The sequence below is a fragment of the Lepus europaeus genome, chromosome 18 (genome assembly GCF_033115175.1).
Source record: "Lepus europaeus isolate LE1 chromosome 18, mLepTim1.pri, whole genome shotgun sequence".
Taxonomy (NCBI): domain Eukaryota; kingdom Metazoa; phylum Chordata; class Mammalia; order Lagomorpha; family Leporidae; genus Lepus; species Lepus europaeus.
The window spans coordinates 52,245,947-52,262,967 of NC_084844.1; the positions used below are offsets into that span (position 1 = coordinate 52,245,947).

A 17,021-nucleotide genomic window follows, 5' to 3' on the forward strand; every position below is an offset into this window, starting at 1 on the left:
TGTTGCTGTCACTTGAGTGGACGCCCCACATGGACGAGGTTTTGGGCTCGATTGTGCCACATACTCTGCCCTGAATCAGTTTCTATGGCCAGGGCAGAGACAACTGGTTGACCAGCTGCTTCTGGCCCATGCGTACCCTGCAAAGGGCCCTGTGGGCTTAGAAGGACGGAGGGGCAGTGTCCCAAAGGGAAACGAGGCACTGGTACCAGAAGAGGATGGGTGTGGAACTGGTTAAAATGGCCGCTGCGGGGGTAGGCGTTCAGCTTAGCAGTTAAGACAGCAGCTCAGGGCCAGGTGATTGGCACAGTGGCTAAGATGTCACTAGGGTTGCCGGCATCTCATATTGAAGTGCCTGGATTTCAGCTTCCTGCTAATACACACTCTGGGTGGCAGCAGTAATGGCTCAAGGAGTTGGGTCCCTGCCACCCATGTGAGTTTCTGGCTCCTGGCCACTTGGGGAGTAAACCAGCCGATGGGAGTCCTCTCTCTCTCTCCCTCCCTCCTTCCTCCTCTCTCTCTCTCTCTCTCTCTCTCTCTCATTCCAATTATTTCTATTCACTCCTTGTACTGCTCAGAAACCTCTGTGCTTGTGCACCTGTCTAGTTGCCCACGAAGTGGCTTCCCCTTGCTCCTCCAGTCTCATACCCCTCTTTCCAGTTCAGCAAAGCTTCCTTTCCACGACCTTCACCTGGCTGTGCCTCCCTGGTTTCCCTGCGTGTTGGCCTGGCCAAACTCCTACCTGAGCTTTTTCTTTTAAGTTTAAAAAAAAAAAAAAGATTTGTTTATTTGAAAGGCAGAGTTACAGAGAAGCAGAGAGAGAGGGGGAGAGAGAGAGAGACGTCTTCCATCCTCTGGTTCACCCCCAAATGGCTGCAACGGCTGGAGCTGGGCTGGTCCAAAGCCAGGAGCTTCTTCCAGGTCTCCCACGCAGGTGCAGGAGCCCATGGACTTGGGCCATCTTCCACTGCTTGCCCAGGTCATTAGCAGAGAGCTGGAGGAGCATCCGGGACTTGAACCAGCGCCCATATGGGATACCGGTGCCACAGGCAGAAGCTTAACCTACTGTGCCACAGTGCTGGCTCCTAATGCACTTTTTGATAAGCAGCAAAGCTAATACAGATTCGCCCATTTCAGTAAAAACAAAGCAGGATTTGTTTTGCCACACAGGTGTATCTTGAGTTTCTTGGTAGGGTCTTGAGACTCTGGGAGAGCGTTCCTCTCTCTGGACACCCACAAGGGTCTGGGGGTGGGTCCTGGGAGGTTGGGTCCAGACTCTGATGTGTGCATGTACATGGGGGTGGGGATTTGATGAGATCAACAGAACTAGGGAAGGGGCCTAAGAGGAATCACGGGCTGTAGGGAGGATTCTGTTCAGTCGACCATTAGGCACCTGATACGTGCCCGACCCTGTTCCAGCACCTTGGGATAAATCTGTTTGATGCCGATGGGTTAAGGAGTGATCGGGGCGGGCCTCCTGGAGAAGCTGAGTCCTTCACCTGCGTGAGACACGGTGAGGTCTCAGGATGGAGGTTTCCCAACAGAGGCCACAGCCAGCCAGTGCAAAGGCCCTGTGGCAGGAGAGACCTGTGGAGGAGCAGGCCTTTGTTGGTCACTAGAAGGACCTTTTTGTTGTTGTTGTTTTCAGAAAGCTTTTATTTAATAAATATAGATTCATAGGTACAGCTTTAGGAATATAGTGATTCTTCCCCCATACCCGCCTTCCCACCCCCACTCCCATCCCACCTCCTACTCCCTCTCCCATCCCATTCTTCATTAAGATTCACTTTTAATTATCTTTATATACAGAAGACCAACTCTATACCAAGTAAAGATTTCAACAGTTTGCACCCACACAGACACACAGAGTATAAAGTACTGTTTGAAGACAAGTTGTACTGCTGCTAATGCTCATAGTACAACACATTAAGGACAGAGGTTCTACATGGGGAGCAAGTGCACAGTGACTCCTGTTGTTGATTTAACAATTGCCATGCTTATGTAGGACATCAGCGATCACCCGAGGCTCTTGGCATGAGCTGCCAAGGCTACGGAAGCCTTTTGAGCCCACAAACTCCGTCAGTATTTAGACAGGGCCATAAGCAAAGTGGAAGTTCTCTCCTCCCTGCAGAGAAAGCTACCTCCGACAAGGACTTTTGTTTTGTTTTGTTTTACGTTGAGAATAAAAAGTTTGAAACATCTTTTCATGCCAGCTTCCTGGATTTTCTTCCCAGCGTCTTGTTTGGAGCATGTGTGAACATCTCACCCAGGTGGGCTCCCGGCCATGGGCGAAGACTTCCAGAGTCGCCTCCTGCCCTTGGCTCTTCCTCCCAGGGCACTACTTTCCAGGCTGGGGTGTGGCTCCTTCTACCCTCTCCCCTGTTTATAGGACACACCCCCAGCCCCTGGGGTGGGGGACTCAGCTCCTCCACCACAGAGAAAATTAGAAGGTGAGAGGGACCCTCCTGCCCACCTACCCCCAGGAGCACCAACTGCTGACCGATCAGCATGAAGCCCCCCTACGGGACAGGGAGTCAGGGGCTGGGACCCAGGGAGGCAGGGACTGAGAATGGTGAACAGCAGGGGTCCCAGCAAATGTCACACCCAGTGGAGGAGACGGATCTCAGATTCCCCCTGCACCTCTCTCCCTGCGCTGCCATCCCCTGTAAACACACACACACACACACACAGGCACACGCCTGACACAATGGCCGGGTGGGGCGGAGGAACTGGCTTCCTCTGCGGAGATCTCAATCTGGGGCTTCAGTCCCCGCCCCAGAAACACAGAGGAGACACGCGGAGCCCTCTGCCCCCCGTGCAGTCCTTGCTCCCAGGGGGCTGGCAGGACAGGCTGAAGACAGGACAACTTCCAGAAAGACAAAGGTAAATCCTTGGGCAGCTAGAGCGGGGGCCAGGGAAGGGTCGGGGTTGGGGTCCCACAGTGTGATGTAGCCGCACCGCCCACACTCCTGGCGACTGGTTGCAAACTGAAGACACGGGTGATCATACACGTTGTGTGGGAGAGATGGCCAGACACACTGTGTGCGGGCACACACAGCATCCCATAGCCAAGACAGGGGCATCTGGATGCCCAGGCCACACCGCCAGCCCCAGGCCGGCCGTAGCCACCACTCCCCCTCACCCTGCAGCAGCCTGTCGGCACCTGAGGCCAGCCTTGCCCCACACCCTGGCCGCTGGCTCCCTCACACCCCCTGAGTGCGCATGTGGAGTGTGGTGTGCTGGGGCGGGGGTGGGGGGGGTGTCCGGTTGGGAGGCGGATCCGATTCCTGTTTCCTGCCCTACTCACTCAGCCCTGGGAGGTGACTGAGCGTGGAGGGGACTCCAGGGTGAGTGCTTGGGGCCTGAGGACCTGGGTCCCTTCAAGAGGCTGGGGTGGGGGTGAGGAAGGAAGCAGATGCCGGTACCTGTGGGGGGCGGGGTCACGAGTGGGGTAGGTGCTGGGGAGGAGCTGGCCAGCTGTCCTGGCCACTACATGGGTCACCTCACCGAGTGGCTTCGGGCCAGAATGCAGGGGACTTTGAGCCGCCAGCTGCCAGCCCCAGCCCCGAGCGCACATCTCTTCTCAAGAACCCACTCTGGGGCCTGGCGGGCTCTGCCTCTCGTGCCCACTCCTGGAGGGCACCTGGCCCTGACTGCCTCCCAGCGCTGCCTTCTGGGGACAGCAGCCTCTTCCTGTGGGGGGAGGAGAAGCAAGCAGCCCGGGTCCAGGGTCCCAGGTCCCGGCGCCGTGGCATGTGGTCCCGACTCCTGGCTTTCTGGCCACCTGGCCAGGCCTCTGCTGGGGCCTCTCTCTGTGACCAGGCCCAGGGAGTACGGGGTCTCCCACGCCGGTGCAGGGGCCCATGGACTTGGGCCATCTTCCACTGCTTGCCCAGGCCATTAGCGGAGAGCTGGAGGGATGGGCAGGAGAGAGCGGGCCGGCGGGCCACTGGTCTCCCGGGGTCAGAGGCTCCAGGAATCTTCACGGGCAGGAAAAGGAGACTAAAAATAAGCCGGAAAGGGAGAGTCCGGAGAGAGGAACTGGGAAACAGGGTGGGGGTGGAGGGAAACAGGGAGGCATCCCTGGCTTCCCAGCCAGCGTGTGGGCACTCACGAAGAGCACACACCGACATGCCACCGCAGACCAGGGGGGCTCCGAGAAGTTCGTGGAAAATGGCATTAAAAGACACATTGATTTTGGCAGGAAACAAACAGAAACCCATGCAGAGTTCTCCTGTCAGCTGCAGTCCCCCGAGCTCTGTGCAGACCCCTTGTGTACATGGATTTCAAATTTGTTGCACCAAAATAAGCGATCCTTTTAATTCTGTTTTCCACAAACTTTTGGAAGTACCTTGCACTCTCTCTCCTCTCTCTCTTTTAAATTTTTATTTACTTGAGAGGCAGAGAAACACACAGACAGAGCTACCAATGGCCTGGGTTGGACCAGACCCAAGCCATGAGCTGGGAACTCAATCCAGGTCTCCCACATAGGTAGCAGGAATCCAATTAGCAGAGCCACCATTGCTGCCTCCCAGGATGCACATCAGGAGGAAGCTGGAATTAGGAGCCAGAGCCAGGAGTCACATTCAGGCATTCTGATGCGGGATTGTGAATGTCCTTCTAGGTGGCTTCACCGCTTAGTCAAAAACCACCACTACCTTCTACCTTTTTATTTTTTAAGATGTATTTTATTTTACTTATTTGAAAGGCAGAATGACAGAGGGAGGAGCAGAGACACAGAGAAAAAGATCCTCCATCCATTGGCTCAATCTCCAAACGGCTGCAACAAAGCCAGGAGCCTGGAACTCCATCCAAGGCTCCCACGCCACCTCAGGGGCCCAAGCACTTGGGTCCTCTTCCGTTGCTTTCCCATGCATATTAGCGAAGGAGCTGGGTGGGAAGTGGAGATCTGGGACTTAAACCCTTTACTCTTTTTTTTTTTTTTAGTGATTTATTTATTTTACTTGAAAATCAGAGTTACACAGAGAGAGAATGAGAGGGAGAGAGAGAGAGAGAGAGGTCTTCCATCCACTAGTTCACTCCCCAATTGGCCACAACAGCTGTAGCTGCGCCGATCTGAAGCCAGGAGCCAGGAGCTTCTTCTGGGTTTCCCACGCAAGTGCAGGGGCCCAAGGCTGGGCCCTCTTCTACTGCTTTCCCAGAGAGTTGGATAGGAACTGGAGCAGCCAGGACTCGAACTGGCACCCATATGGGATGCCAGCACTACAGGCAGTGGCATTACCTGCTATGCACATAGCACCATCCCCGAACCCTTTACTCGTTAACAGGGCACACACCACATGCATACACTCCACCCTCCCACTGTACACCTGTCCCTAAGAACCAAGTGAGTACAGGCTCACAACACACCAGGCACCACCCCCTGGCACACACACAGATCTGCAGGACACAGGCTATGGGTGCATCAGGCAGGCCTGGAACAGAATGAGGAGAAGCAGTGTGGGGTGGTGAGAAGACCGTGGCACTGAGAGAGAACGTAGGGCTGTGCCCCAGACTATCCTCCAGACTCCAACAGCATTGCTTCAACCGGCCTGGGGTCACCCAGCTGGAGCCACACTAAGAGGAGCCTTCTCTCTCTCCCTCCTCCCTCAGGGGATGACTCCAGCAGAGCACCCCGTCCCTTTGAAGAGCTCAGAGGAAGATGTCGGCCCAGTCCCTTCCTACAGCAACACCCCCTACCCAGAAGCCCCCTCGGATCATCCGCCCCCGGCCCCCTTCTCGCGTCCGGGCTGCCCACTCCCCAGGGCCTCCCCAGAACGGCTCCTCTCCGCAAGCACCGCCCAGAACCTCCAAGGATACCCCAGCTCCCATGTGCACCCCTCTCTTCTGGGAGCCCCCAGCCGCATCCCTCAAGCCCCCTGCCCTCTTGCCCCCCTCAGCTTCTAGAAACAGCCTCGACTCCCAGACTTCCCCGGACTCACCCGCCCGCACCCCCAGTCCCGTGTCGAGGCGCTCCATCTCCCCAGAACCTGCTCCTCGCTCTCCTGTCCCCCCACCCAAGCCCTCGGCGTCGCCCTGCACCGCTCTGCCTGCGCTCCCCACGGCTGAGGGCCCCGCCCAGGACGGCCCCGCCTCGGCCCCCGGCACGGTTCGGAGACTGGCTGGCAGGTTTGAATGGGGGACTGAAGGCCGGGCCCAGGCTGCGGCCGCCCCAGAGCAGGGCTCCCCAGCAGGAGCGGAGGTGAACGGGGAGAGAGAGGCTCTGCAGGGCGCCCCCGCCGGGGGCGGGCCCCAGGAGAATGGCGCTCCAGGTAAGTCGATGGGCAGGTGGGGTGACTTCAATCACCTTCCTTTTTCTACTGCTTTGCAGTTGGGAACTTCCGGGGGCTACCTTTTCAGCAATGGATCTCACGTCTGGGAAATCTGCTCTCCGTATTTCTGGGGGTTGGAGGGAGGAGGTCTACAGACATGTGGGGCTAGACCTTGAGGTTCTAGCTACTGGACCAAGTTAAGGCTCCCTGGGCAGAGTGGGACCAGGTGCCAAGGGCGGTCCCCATGGGATACCCTGTCTCTTACAGATGCTGCCCTGGCCTGCCCTCCCTACTGCCCCTGTATCTGCCACACATCCCGGCCTGGCCTGGAGCTCCGATGGGTGCCAGTGGGGGCCTCTGAGGATGGCCCCAAGGCCCCCTGCCGGGCCTCCCCACTTCGGGCCTCTCGCTCTCGCCCCAGCCCTCCAAGCATCAGTCACCCTGCTGTGGTCCTCACCTCCTACCGCTCCACCGCGGAGCGCAAACTCCTGCCGCCCCTCAAACCCCCCAAGCCAGCTCGGGCCAGGCAGGACGCCATGGTCCCTGAGGACCCCCCACAACCAGCTGTGCACCTGCCTTCCGAAGATGGAATCCAAACAGGTACGGGACATCTGGTGGAGGTGAACAATGACCCGCAAAACCCGAACAGGCCCAGGGTTCCCTTCCTCTGCTGCTCTGGGTCTGGTGGGAGTGGAAGTTTCTAGGGCAATGGGCTCTTCTGGGGGTCCGGGGTCCTGGTCTCCTCACTTGGAGTTCTGTCTCCAGGGGACAGTCCTGATGAAGCTCCTACTCTGAGCGCGCCTCCAGCAGCCGTGGAAGGAAGGTACCGTCGCCCCGCCCTTTCCCCCCTTTCTCTGCCACCACACTCACCTGAGGGCAGAGTAACCTTCAGATCCAGGTACATCCCACCTCCACACAGGTGGGAGAAGGGCATGGGTGCTGAGACAAGCAGCCCTGGTTTCTCTTTTGTTTTCTTATTAAACATTTATTTATTTATTTGAAAGGCAGAGAGAGAGAGAGAGAGAGAGGGAGAGAAAGAGGGGGAGAGAGAGAGATAGATCATGTATCGTCTGGTTCACTCCCTAAATGACTGCAATGGCCTGGGCTGGGCCAGGAGCCTGGAACTCCATCTGGTTCTCCCTCATGGGTGGCAAGGACTCAAGCACTTGGGCCATCTTCTGTTGCTTTCCTAGGTGCATTAGCAGGGAGCAGCTGGGACTTGAACAGGTGCTCTGATTGATGTGGGATGCTGGCATTGCAGGCACTGCTGAGCCACAATGCAGCCCCTGCCACCCTGGTTTCTAATCCAGCCCTGTTTCTTCCTGGTTACGTGACCTTGCACAAATCCTCAACTTTTCTGGGTCTCAGTGTCCTCATCTGTGAAATGGGGATAATCATTATGGCTTGTTCCTGGAGCGGCTGTGGTGTGGCACTGGTATGGAGCTGGGCGTTAGCATGTGTTCTTGATTTTAAGCCCCTCCCCTCACCTTGAGCCTCCATGGCAGGTGTCTGCAAACCCATTTGGCAACCACCACCACCACCCCTTCTATGATATCTGGGCTTAAATTTTAGATCCATCCTCATTATCAGAGATAACTTGAGTCAATTTATTCATTCAACAAACATTTACAAATGTGGTTTTTAGCTGAGGCGAATGGAGGTGTGATGGTTCGTTGACCCAAACAGGGGAGACAGCTGAGGAGGTAGAAGAGTGTGAGTGCCTGGTCCCACTCCCAGGTCCAGCCACCTGCTCATGTGACCTTGGGAGACTGCAGGTGATGAGTCTACTAATTGGGTCCCTGACCTGGATCGAGTTCCTGGCTCTCAGCTTCAGCCCAGGCCCGGTCCTTTCTGTCTGTCAGTTTCTCAAATAAAAAAATTAGTCAAAATGGGCTTGGTGATGTGGATTTTCCCTGAGTCGCAAATAGGACGCATTCCCGGGCGATGGTTAGTGAGAAGGCTGGAAACCGAGATAGGAAGTCTCTGTTACACAGTAGTTGAGGGAACGGGGCTGGACGGGGCCTCGCTAGAAGAGGCACACATAAAAAGCTGGGGTTTGGCCTGGGGAGCCCACAGGGGCCCTGCATGCAGCCTGTGGAAGGCTTGTGCAGTTCCTGTGCCCGTGCCATGGGACTAGCACTCCTTGGGAACTCCCCTCCCTTTCTCTCTCCACAGAGACGAGGAGGGGCTGGAAGGGCTGAAGGAGCAGAGCTGGGAGCTGCCCCTGCAGGACGGTGAGGGTCTCTGGACGGTAATGGTCTCTGCTGTGGCCAGCAAGCCGTGGGCAAGTGTCCTGGGGCCCTGGGCTTGCCTGATGGGCTCTGGCTACCCCCTCTTCCAGAACCTCTGTACCAGACCTACCGCGCTGCCGTGCTGTCCGAAGAACTGTGGGGGGTTGGTGAGGATGGGGGTCCTCCTCCCGCCAATCCTGGAGAAACTCCCGCCTTCGCACGCCCCCCTGGACCTCGCAACACCCTGTGGCAAGAGCTTCCAGCCGTGCAAGCCAGCGGCCTCCTGGACACCCTCAGCCCCCAGGAGAGGCGCATGCAGGAGGTGGGCACCCCTGGGTGGGGCGGAGCACGTGACCTGGGTCCGAGGCCGGCAGCGTGCCGTGCTTTCCACCACTGCCCTCTGTTTCTCCCCAGAGCCTGTTTGAGGTGGTGACATCAGAGGCCTCCTACCTGCGCTCGCTGCGGCTGCTGACCGACACCTTCGTGCTGAGCCAGGCCCTCCGGGACACGCTCACCCCCAGGGACCACCACACCCTCTTCTCCAACGTGCAGCGCGTCCAGGGCGTCAGCGAGCGGTCAGTGGGGTCTCGTCCACCCAGGCACCCTGGCCTCAGCTGCTGCGTGCTCCCCTGGTTCCCCCTCTGGCCCAGGTCCTTCCGCCCAGGAGTCCCGGGGCTCTCTGACCCCCTCCATTGCTGCTCCCCCCCACTGCTCCAGGAGCCCTGGGGCTCTCTGACCCCCCCATTGCTGCTCCCCCCCACTGCTCCAGGTTCCTCGGGACACTGCTGAGCCGGGTGCGCTCTTCTCCGCACATCAGCGACCTGTGTGACGTGGTGCACAGCCACGCCGTGGGGCCTTTCTCTGTGTACGTGGATTACGTGCGGAACCAGCAGTACCAGGAGGAGACCTACAGCCGCCTCATGTGAGTGCTGGGGTCCCCAGTGGGCGCCACAGAGAGCACCCAACCCTTTAGATGCTGTCTTTGTTCCTATATATGTATGCACGCTTAGGATGCTGTTTAATTTGTAAAGTAGGCACGGAGATCAACGACGATCGTTAATAATAAAATAGAACACTGATGACGATATATTGTAAAAAAAAAATTCTGCTCTTTTGCTTTGCAAGGCACTGCTGATCTGATAACCAATTGAGTACCAAGGGACTAAAAGATCATAGCATACACAGTGTGGATACCCCGGACAAAAGATAATTTGTGTCCTGTGGGGCAGGGCAGGGTGGGGTCTGATTTCATCAGCTGCTCAAGAAAGCGTGAGACTCAAACCTTAGCAATAATGTATTTCTAGAATGTTCCATGGAACATATACTGGGACCAAGGTTGACCGCAGGTAGAAACTGAGGAAAGCAAAACTACAGACAAGGGACAGCTACTGTAGCCCCAAAAGTGCGGGAGGAAGCGCGGGAGCGGGGATGAGGCGGGGGCCAGAGGCGGCTGGGGGATGCGGGCAGTGCGGTGTGTGCCCCGCGGCGGCTGCTCACCGCCCCGCCGGCTTCTGCAGGGACACGAACGTGCGCTTCTCGGCGGAGCTGCGGCGGCTGCAGAGCCTCCCCAAGTGCGAGCGGCTCCCGCTGCCCTCCTTCCTGCTGCTGCCCTTCCAGCGCATCACCCGGCTCCGCATGCTGCTGCAGGTACCGCCCGCCGGCTCCGCCCGCCGCAGCCCCGCCTCTGGAGACTTGTGATCTAGTCTGGGCGAGATGCTCCGCTCCCTCCGCGGTTCGCGGCGGGGGACGGGGACGGGGGTGGGGGGGGTGGGGCGTGGTCTTGGGCTCTGGTGCCCCCCCCCCCAGGGTGCTATCACTTCCAAACAGCCTATCAAATTAAAATTCCCTGGTGGGCGGGGCGACAATCAGGTGGACCGATATCTGGAAGAGCCTTCTTCGTGGGATGATACGGAAAGCAAAAGGAAAGGTTGAGAAAGATTCTTCTGTTGTTGTAGAGCCTCCTTCCTACCTGGGTCACCTGATGTGGGGATCTGGATGTGACAAGTCCCCAAACTAGATTATCAGCTTCTTACTCAGTTTTACCTGTCCCCAGTACTGACAACACAGTAATAACAAAAGCAACTGTAATAGCTCAACCGTTACTGAGAGTGAGTGCTGAGTGTGTGTGCTGGGACAGGCGCGGGCCTACGTGCTGCGTACCTGGTGGATCTCACTGGCAACCGTGTGAGGGGAGCAGCTGTTGTGCACCTGCTTTATGGATGAGCGGACTGAGGCTCATAACTTGCTGCAGGTCCTACAGAAAGAATCGATGGAGATAGAACGGAAGTCCAGGCACTCTTTTTAAAAGAATTTTTTTTATTTATTTGAAAGTCAGAGTAGGAGAGGGAGAGGGAGAGGGAGAGGGAGAGGGAGAGGGAGAGGGAGAGGGAGAGAGGGAGAGAGAGAGAGAGAGAGAGAGAGAGAGAGAGAGAGAGAGAGAGGTTTTCCATCTGCTGGTTCACTCCCCAAATGGCTGCAGTGGCCTGGGCTGGCTCATGCTGAAGCCAGGAGCCTGGAACTCCTCCTAGATCTCCCATGTGGGTGGTGGGGGCCAAAGTCCTTGAGCCATCACATGCTGCTTCCCCAGGGGCTTTAGCAGGGGGCTGGATGGAACGCAGAACATCTGATATGCGATGGCAAGTTTGCAAACAGAAGTTTAGCCTGCTGCACCGCCAGCCCCAAAGTCCAGGCATTATGTGCAGAGACTATTAAGTCCAGAAACTATGCTGGGGTACCAATAATCATTAAAATAATAGCAACCGTCTGTTCAGCATTTACTATGTGCCAGCAACTATGCTCAGCACTATCTCCCTGAGTCCTCACAATGTTACTGATTTGCTGGGGCTGTGTTACCCCCACTTTACAGATGGGCACACTGAAGCCCAGAGAAGGAACATGGTTTGTTCAGGTTAGGCAGGCAGTGAATGGTGAGGTCACTGATCTTCCAACCCTGTGATCCTCAAACTGAGCATTGTGCCAAGCCAGGCAGGGCCCCCTGAGCTGTGACCCCTCTGAAGCCCAGGGCCACAGAGTGGGGGGCCCAGTCACTTTCTCCTTGTCCCCAGAATATCCTACGCCAGACAGAGGAGGGGTCCAGCCGCCAGGAGAATGCCCAGAAAGCCCTGGGTGCCATCAGCAAGGTGGGCAGGAGGGCAGCGGCAGGGTGCTGGGGAGAGGTGGGAGGGGGCGGGGTGGGTGACTCGGCCCCCCCGCACGCAGATCATCGAGCGCTGCAGTGCGGAGGTGGGCCGCATGAAGCAGACCGAGGAGCTGATCCGGCTCACCCAAAGGCTGCGCTTCCACAAAGTCAAGGTCAGTCCCCGCCCACCATCCCCACGCCAAAGGGCAGGCAGGCGGCCAGCACAACCAGCACCGTGAGCACAGCCTCTGCCTCCCCGCAGGCTCTGCCTCTGGTCTCCTGGTCTCGGCGCCTGGAGCTGCAGGGGGAGCTGACCGAGTTGGGGTGCCGCAGGGGGGGCGTGCTCTTCACCTCACGCCCCCGCTTCACCCCTCTCTGCCTGCTGCTCTTCAGTGACCTGCTGCTCATCACGCAGCCCAAGAGGTGGGTGCCAGGGGAGGGAGCAGGCCCAGGCCCGGGGTGGAGAGGAGGCGTGTGGCACGACCCCCATCAGTCTCTGACCGTCCTCTTTCCTGGGCAGTGGGCAGCGGCTACAGGTTCTGGACTACGCCCATCGCTCCCTGGTCCAGGCCCAGCAGGTTCCAGACCCATCTGGACCCCCTACCTTCCGCCTCTCGCTTCTCAGCAATCACCAGGGCCGCCCTACCCACCGGCTACTCCAAGCGTCATCCTTGTGAGTTGCCTTTCCTGTAGAACACACCCCCGACCCCTGGGCTAGACCTCTCGAGCCCCACCCCCTCCCCGTGCCACTTTCTCTGCCCCATTGGCTGCCTGTGCCCTTTCTCGCATCCTGCAGGTCAGACATGCAGCGCTGGCTGGGAGCCTTCCCCACCCCCGGCCCCCTGCCCTGTTCCCCGGACACCATCTATGAGGACTATGGTGAGTACCCCCGAGATAGGAAGAGGGAAGGAGAGTATGGAATAGAATTTGGATGTCACTGCCGTGTCACCTGTCCCCACCCAGAGTGCTCCCAGGAACTGGGCTCAGAGCCAGCTACACCCACTAAGGCCGAGGGACGGAGTCTGGAGTCCAGGGCTCCCCCCAAGCACCTGCACAAGAGCCCTGAAGGTGAGCGAGTCCCTCGCTTCTCCGTCCAATAACTGCTTATGCAGTGACCGGCCGCTGGCTGGTTCAGGCGCCGTGAACCTGACACACAAAGCTTCCTGTCCCGCCACGGCACACATTCTGGCAGGGGAGGCAGGCAGGGAAGAAAGCACCCCAAGGAAGTCAGTGACGTAGCACGTGCAGGGAGATGAGTGCCGTGGGAAAGATAAGAGTGGGCAGAGTAGGCAGGGTTAGGAGTTCCAGGGTTGGGTAGCTGCCACTTCATTTATTTATTTATTTTTAAGATTATTTATTTATTTATTTGAGGGGCAGAGTTACAGACAGAGAGAAAGGCTTCCTCCTCTCGTGCGCCCCTGTGACTTCACACACCAGCTGGGCAGGGAAGGCCCCAGGAAGTCCTCTCAGCCAGCTTGCGGTGCCGGCACACCGGGTTCTAGTCCCGGTCGGGGCGCCGGATTCTGTCCCGGTTGCCCCTCTTCCAGGCCAGCTCTCTGCTGTGGCCCGGGAGTGCACTGGAGGATGGCCCAAGTGCTTGGGCCCTGCACCCCATGGGAGACCAGGAGAAGCACCTGGCTCCTGGCTCGGCCATTGGAGGGTGAACCAACGGTAATGGAAGACCTTTCTCTCTGTCTCTCTCTCTCACTGTCCACTCTGCCTGTCAAATAAATAAATAAATAAATAAATAAAATTGAAAAAAAAAAAAAAAAGAAAGGTCTTCCATCTGCTGGTTCACTCCCCAAATGGCCGCAATGGCTGGAGCTGGACCGATCTGAAGCCAGGAACCAGGAGCTTCTTCCTGGTCTCCCACACAGGTGCAGGGGCCCAAGCACTTGGGCCATCTTCCACACCTTTCCTAGGCACATTAGCAGACAGCTGGATAGGAAGTGGAGCAGCCAGGACTCAAACAACGACGCTGGCCCCTACTTTATTTTTTAAACATAGAATTTACTTATTTGAGTGACAGAGTGAGAATCAGATTGAGAGATGGAGAACCTGTCCCTCCATCCACTGGTTCCTTCCAGCCCAGGAGGCCAGGGCTGGGCTGGGTGAGAGCCCAGCCAGGATCCAGGAACTCCATCCAGGTCTCCCACATGGGTGGCAGGAACCCAGTGACTTGAGCCATCACCAGAGTCTGCCTCCCAGAGTCTGCATTGTAGGAAGCTGGAGCCAGGAACCAGAGGCAGGTAATGGATCCAGGCATCACTCCGCGGGACGAGAGGATCTTAACCTGAGACATTACAGGTTACAGTAGGCCAAAGACTCACCCCCGGGTTAGAGTTTTCAGTAGGGAAGCTGGGGTGTACCTCCCCAAGAAGGGAACATGTGAGCATGATGGAGGTGCGCCATTTAGGCATGTGGTATCCTGGGCAAGAGGGTCTCAGCTGGAGGCAGTGGGCGGTGCACAGGTGTCAGGGCCCAGGGTGTGACTGGGGAAGGAGGTCAGTGTAGCTCGCAGGAGCAAGAAAGGGAGAGAAGCGAGCCAGGTCAAAGAGGGAACAGAGATCAGATTAGGGGGTCCTTGCAGCTCCGGGTGGGACCTCCACCTCTGACCCTCTGCAGCCTCCGCAGGGCTTGGTGGAACAACCCAGAATCCTCTTGGACACTGCTGTCACCTCCACCTGCCATGCCCTTTCCACCAGACACCCCAGGCTTCTCCACGAATTCCCGCACTCACCATGACCATCCCCAAGGCCAGAGACCTCCTCTGACCTCTGACCTCCCCCCACCATGGGGGAGGGCCCTGTCATTCTTTTGCAGGCTGGCTGAGAGGACTTCCTGGGGCCTTCCCTGCCCAGCTGGTGTGTGAAGTCACAGGGGAGCAGGAGAGGAGGAAGCACCTTCGCCAGCACCAGCGGCTTCTCCAGGCCATTGAGCCCTCTTCAGGACCCCCCAGCGCTCCCCCACCCTAATGCAGGCTGGGGAGGGGCACAGGCTGTGACAGCTGGCGGCGTGGCGTGGAGATGACCAACCTTGCCCCTGCCTTCACTGGATCCACTGTCCACGGAAACACTACCTCTGGTGGCAACCAATAGGGATGGAGCTTGAGGACAGGGTAGCCAATGAAAACAGGACTGTCTAAGCTCGCGGTGGTATGAGTGTGTTGCTAAGGAGACAGAGGCTTAGTATAGAGTGGCCAATGGGTACTGAGCTGGCCTACCTCCCAGCCAATGAGTATCCCTGCTCTGCCTATAGCCAAGGAAGCCAAAGCTACATCAATGCAGGCAAAAAAAAAAAAAAAGGCTCCATTGGGGATAAAGGTCAAGGAAACAGTAGCCAACAAGGGTGAGCAAGGACTCAACCAGCCCAAGAAGATCGTGCTTGGGGCCCAAGAGCCCTGTCTTCATCCCGCGTGGTTCTATGACTGGGAAGTATTAGATTGGATTCCTGGCTGCCTCCTGTGCCCTCCCCAGCCAATTCCAGAGTGTGTGTACATGTAGCAGGGAAGCCAACTGCTGAGTGTGTGGTGGTCGCTTCCTGCTCCCTGATGGCTGAATGCTCCATTTCTTTCCTGATTGTTCTCTCCAAGAAAGACACTGGGGCTGTGCTCCTGGGTGTGGCTCGGCAGTCGGAGGCCAGAGCCAGGGATGAGAGCCTGGGTTCTGGAGTCAAAGGCTCTGGGACAGTTGGCTGGGGTGTTCGAGAACGACCAGGCAGCCAGCAGTTGCCCAAGGGACTGAAGATGGCCAGTAGCTGGGGCCCAAGGCCGCTTGATGTCTCCAGGGGCTTCTCCTTGTCCCTTATGCTGGCCTCCATACTCCCTGCCTCCGTAGCCTCCACCTTGAACTGTTGTCCAATGCCAAACCTCGGCCTCAGGTCTCAGAACTGCTGAGTTCCGGGTTCGGGGGAAGAACTGGGTGCTTCGGTTCAGGGACCAGCTGGTGAGCCTACTGGGCTCTGTGGCCTTCATCCTGGTCCTCACGGAAACCCCACGGTGCTGAGAGAATGGAGCTGGTGTTGCTGCCCGACCTCATCCATGCCTGCTACCGGATGACAAACTGCCCTGCTGGGGCAGGGCCTTCCCCAAGCTGGGCAGTTACACCTCCACTCAGGACAGAAACTGCCTCATCAGCTGCAGGGGCGCGGAGATGGTGGGAGACTCAGAGAAGGAGGCCACTGGCCTTTGGGCTGGCCATGACTTTGGAGATGCACCGAACACGGGGCCTGACGTGGGAAATTCTCAATAAACGTTGGTGAACTTGTATTATGTGATTAAAGGAGCAAGTGTAGTTTGAACGGATATGGGGGGCTGGGGTGGGGGCTGGTGGGAAGGAAGTCAAGAGCAGAGGTCAGTTCTTGTGGCAACCGGGGCTGGTGCGTGGCTGGAGTGTGCTGGCCCACTCACAGCTCCCGAGGGCAGGGCCAGGCATGGTCGGGGCTCCAGCAAGGGGACAAAGAGGCAGTGAGAAGGACACAAAGGGCAACCAGCCAGCAAAGAAGAGGCCCTTTCCCGATGAGCCAGGTGTCTCCGTGTTCAAGTCAGCTGTCCGTTGGGTGCACCTGTCCGTTGGGTGCCTTCTGTGTGTTCTAGGGTCTGCAGATACAGAGATGAAAAAGACGAGGTTCAGGGTGAATGTTTGGCTTAGGGTTAAGATGCCGAAGGCCCCACGCTAGAATACCTGGATTGGATCCCCAGCTCCAGCTCCTGACTCCAGCTTCTTGCTAATGCAGACCTGGGAGGCAGCTGACCACTGCCTCAAGTGATTGGGTCCCTGCCCCTGACACGGGAGACCCAGGAGGCTGTGTGTCGCAGGCATCTGGGGAGTGAACCAGCAGATGGGAATTCTGTCTGTCTCTCAAGGGAAAAAAAATTAGAAAAAGATGTGGGACCTGCTCTTGGAGAGCCTACATTCTAGGGGTAGGAGGGCAGACAGGGCACAATTTCTTTTTTAAAGATTTATTTATTTGTTTGAGAGGCAGAGTCACAGACAGAGAGAGAGGTCTTCTATCTGGTGTTTTATTCCCCAGATGGCTGCAACAGCCAGAGCTTGGCCTATCTGAAGCCTGAAGCCAGGAGCCAGGAGCTTCTTCCAGGTCCCCCATATGGGTGCAGGGGCCCAAGTGCTACGGCCATCCTTGGAAGTGGTACAGCCGGGACTCGAACCAGTGCCCACATGGGATGTCGGTGCTACAGGCAGAGGCTTAACCTACTAAGGCACAGTGCTGGCACAATGAACAGGCCAGCAAATTAAAGAGTTAGATGAAATCGGTTAGCAGTGAGTGCCATGATGAAAATACAGCAAGGGCTGGGACACAAATTGTGCGTGTGTGGCAACATCATGGAGGAGATGACATTTAAGCTGAGACCCAGTTCTGGGA

At 57.3% G+C, this 17,021-nt stretch overlaps 1 protein-coding gene across 2 annotated transcripts; it reads left to right on the forward strand.

Moving 5' to 3' along the window:
* The first annotated feature begins 3,310 nt into the window (after positions 1–3,310).
* On the forward strand, positions 3,311–15,703 carry ARHGEF15 (Rho guanine nucleotide exchange factor 15). 2 transcript variants are annotated; one of them, XM_062216139.1, is made up of 16 exons: positions 3,311–3,344; positions 5,611–6,269; positions 6,537–6,869; positions 7,035–7,092; positions 8,445–8,503; positions 8,611–8,822; positions 8,915–9,075; positions 9,270–9,422; positions 10,018–10,147; positions 11,566–11,640; positions 11,720–11,812; positions 11,902–12,062; positions 12,160–12,312; positions 12,436–12,518; positions 12,603–12,707; positions 14,463–15,703. In XM_062216139.1, the coding sequence occupies exons 2-16, from the start codon at positions 5,660–5,662 to the stop codon at positions 14,612–14,614; spliced, it is 2,538 nt and encodes an 845-aa protein (XP_062072123.1). In that variant the 5' UTR covers positions 3,311–3,344; positions 5,611–5,659; the 3' UTR covers positions 14,615–15,703. The 2 variants fall into 2 exon arrangements, with proteins under 2 accessions (XP_062072123.1, XP_062072124.1); XM_062216140.1 differs by lacking the exon at positions 12,603–12,707.
* The last annotated feature ends 1,318 nt before the right edge of the window (positions 15,704–17,021 follow it).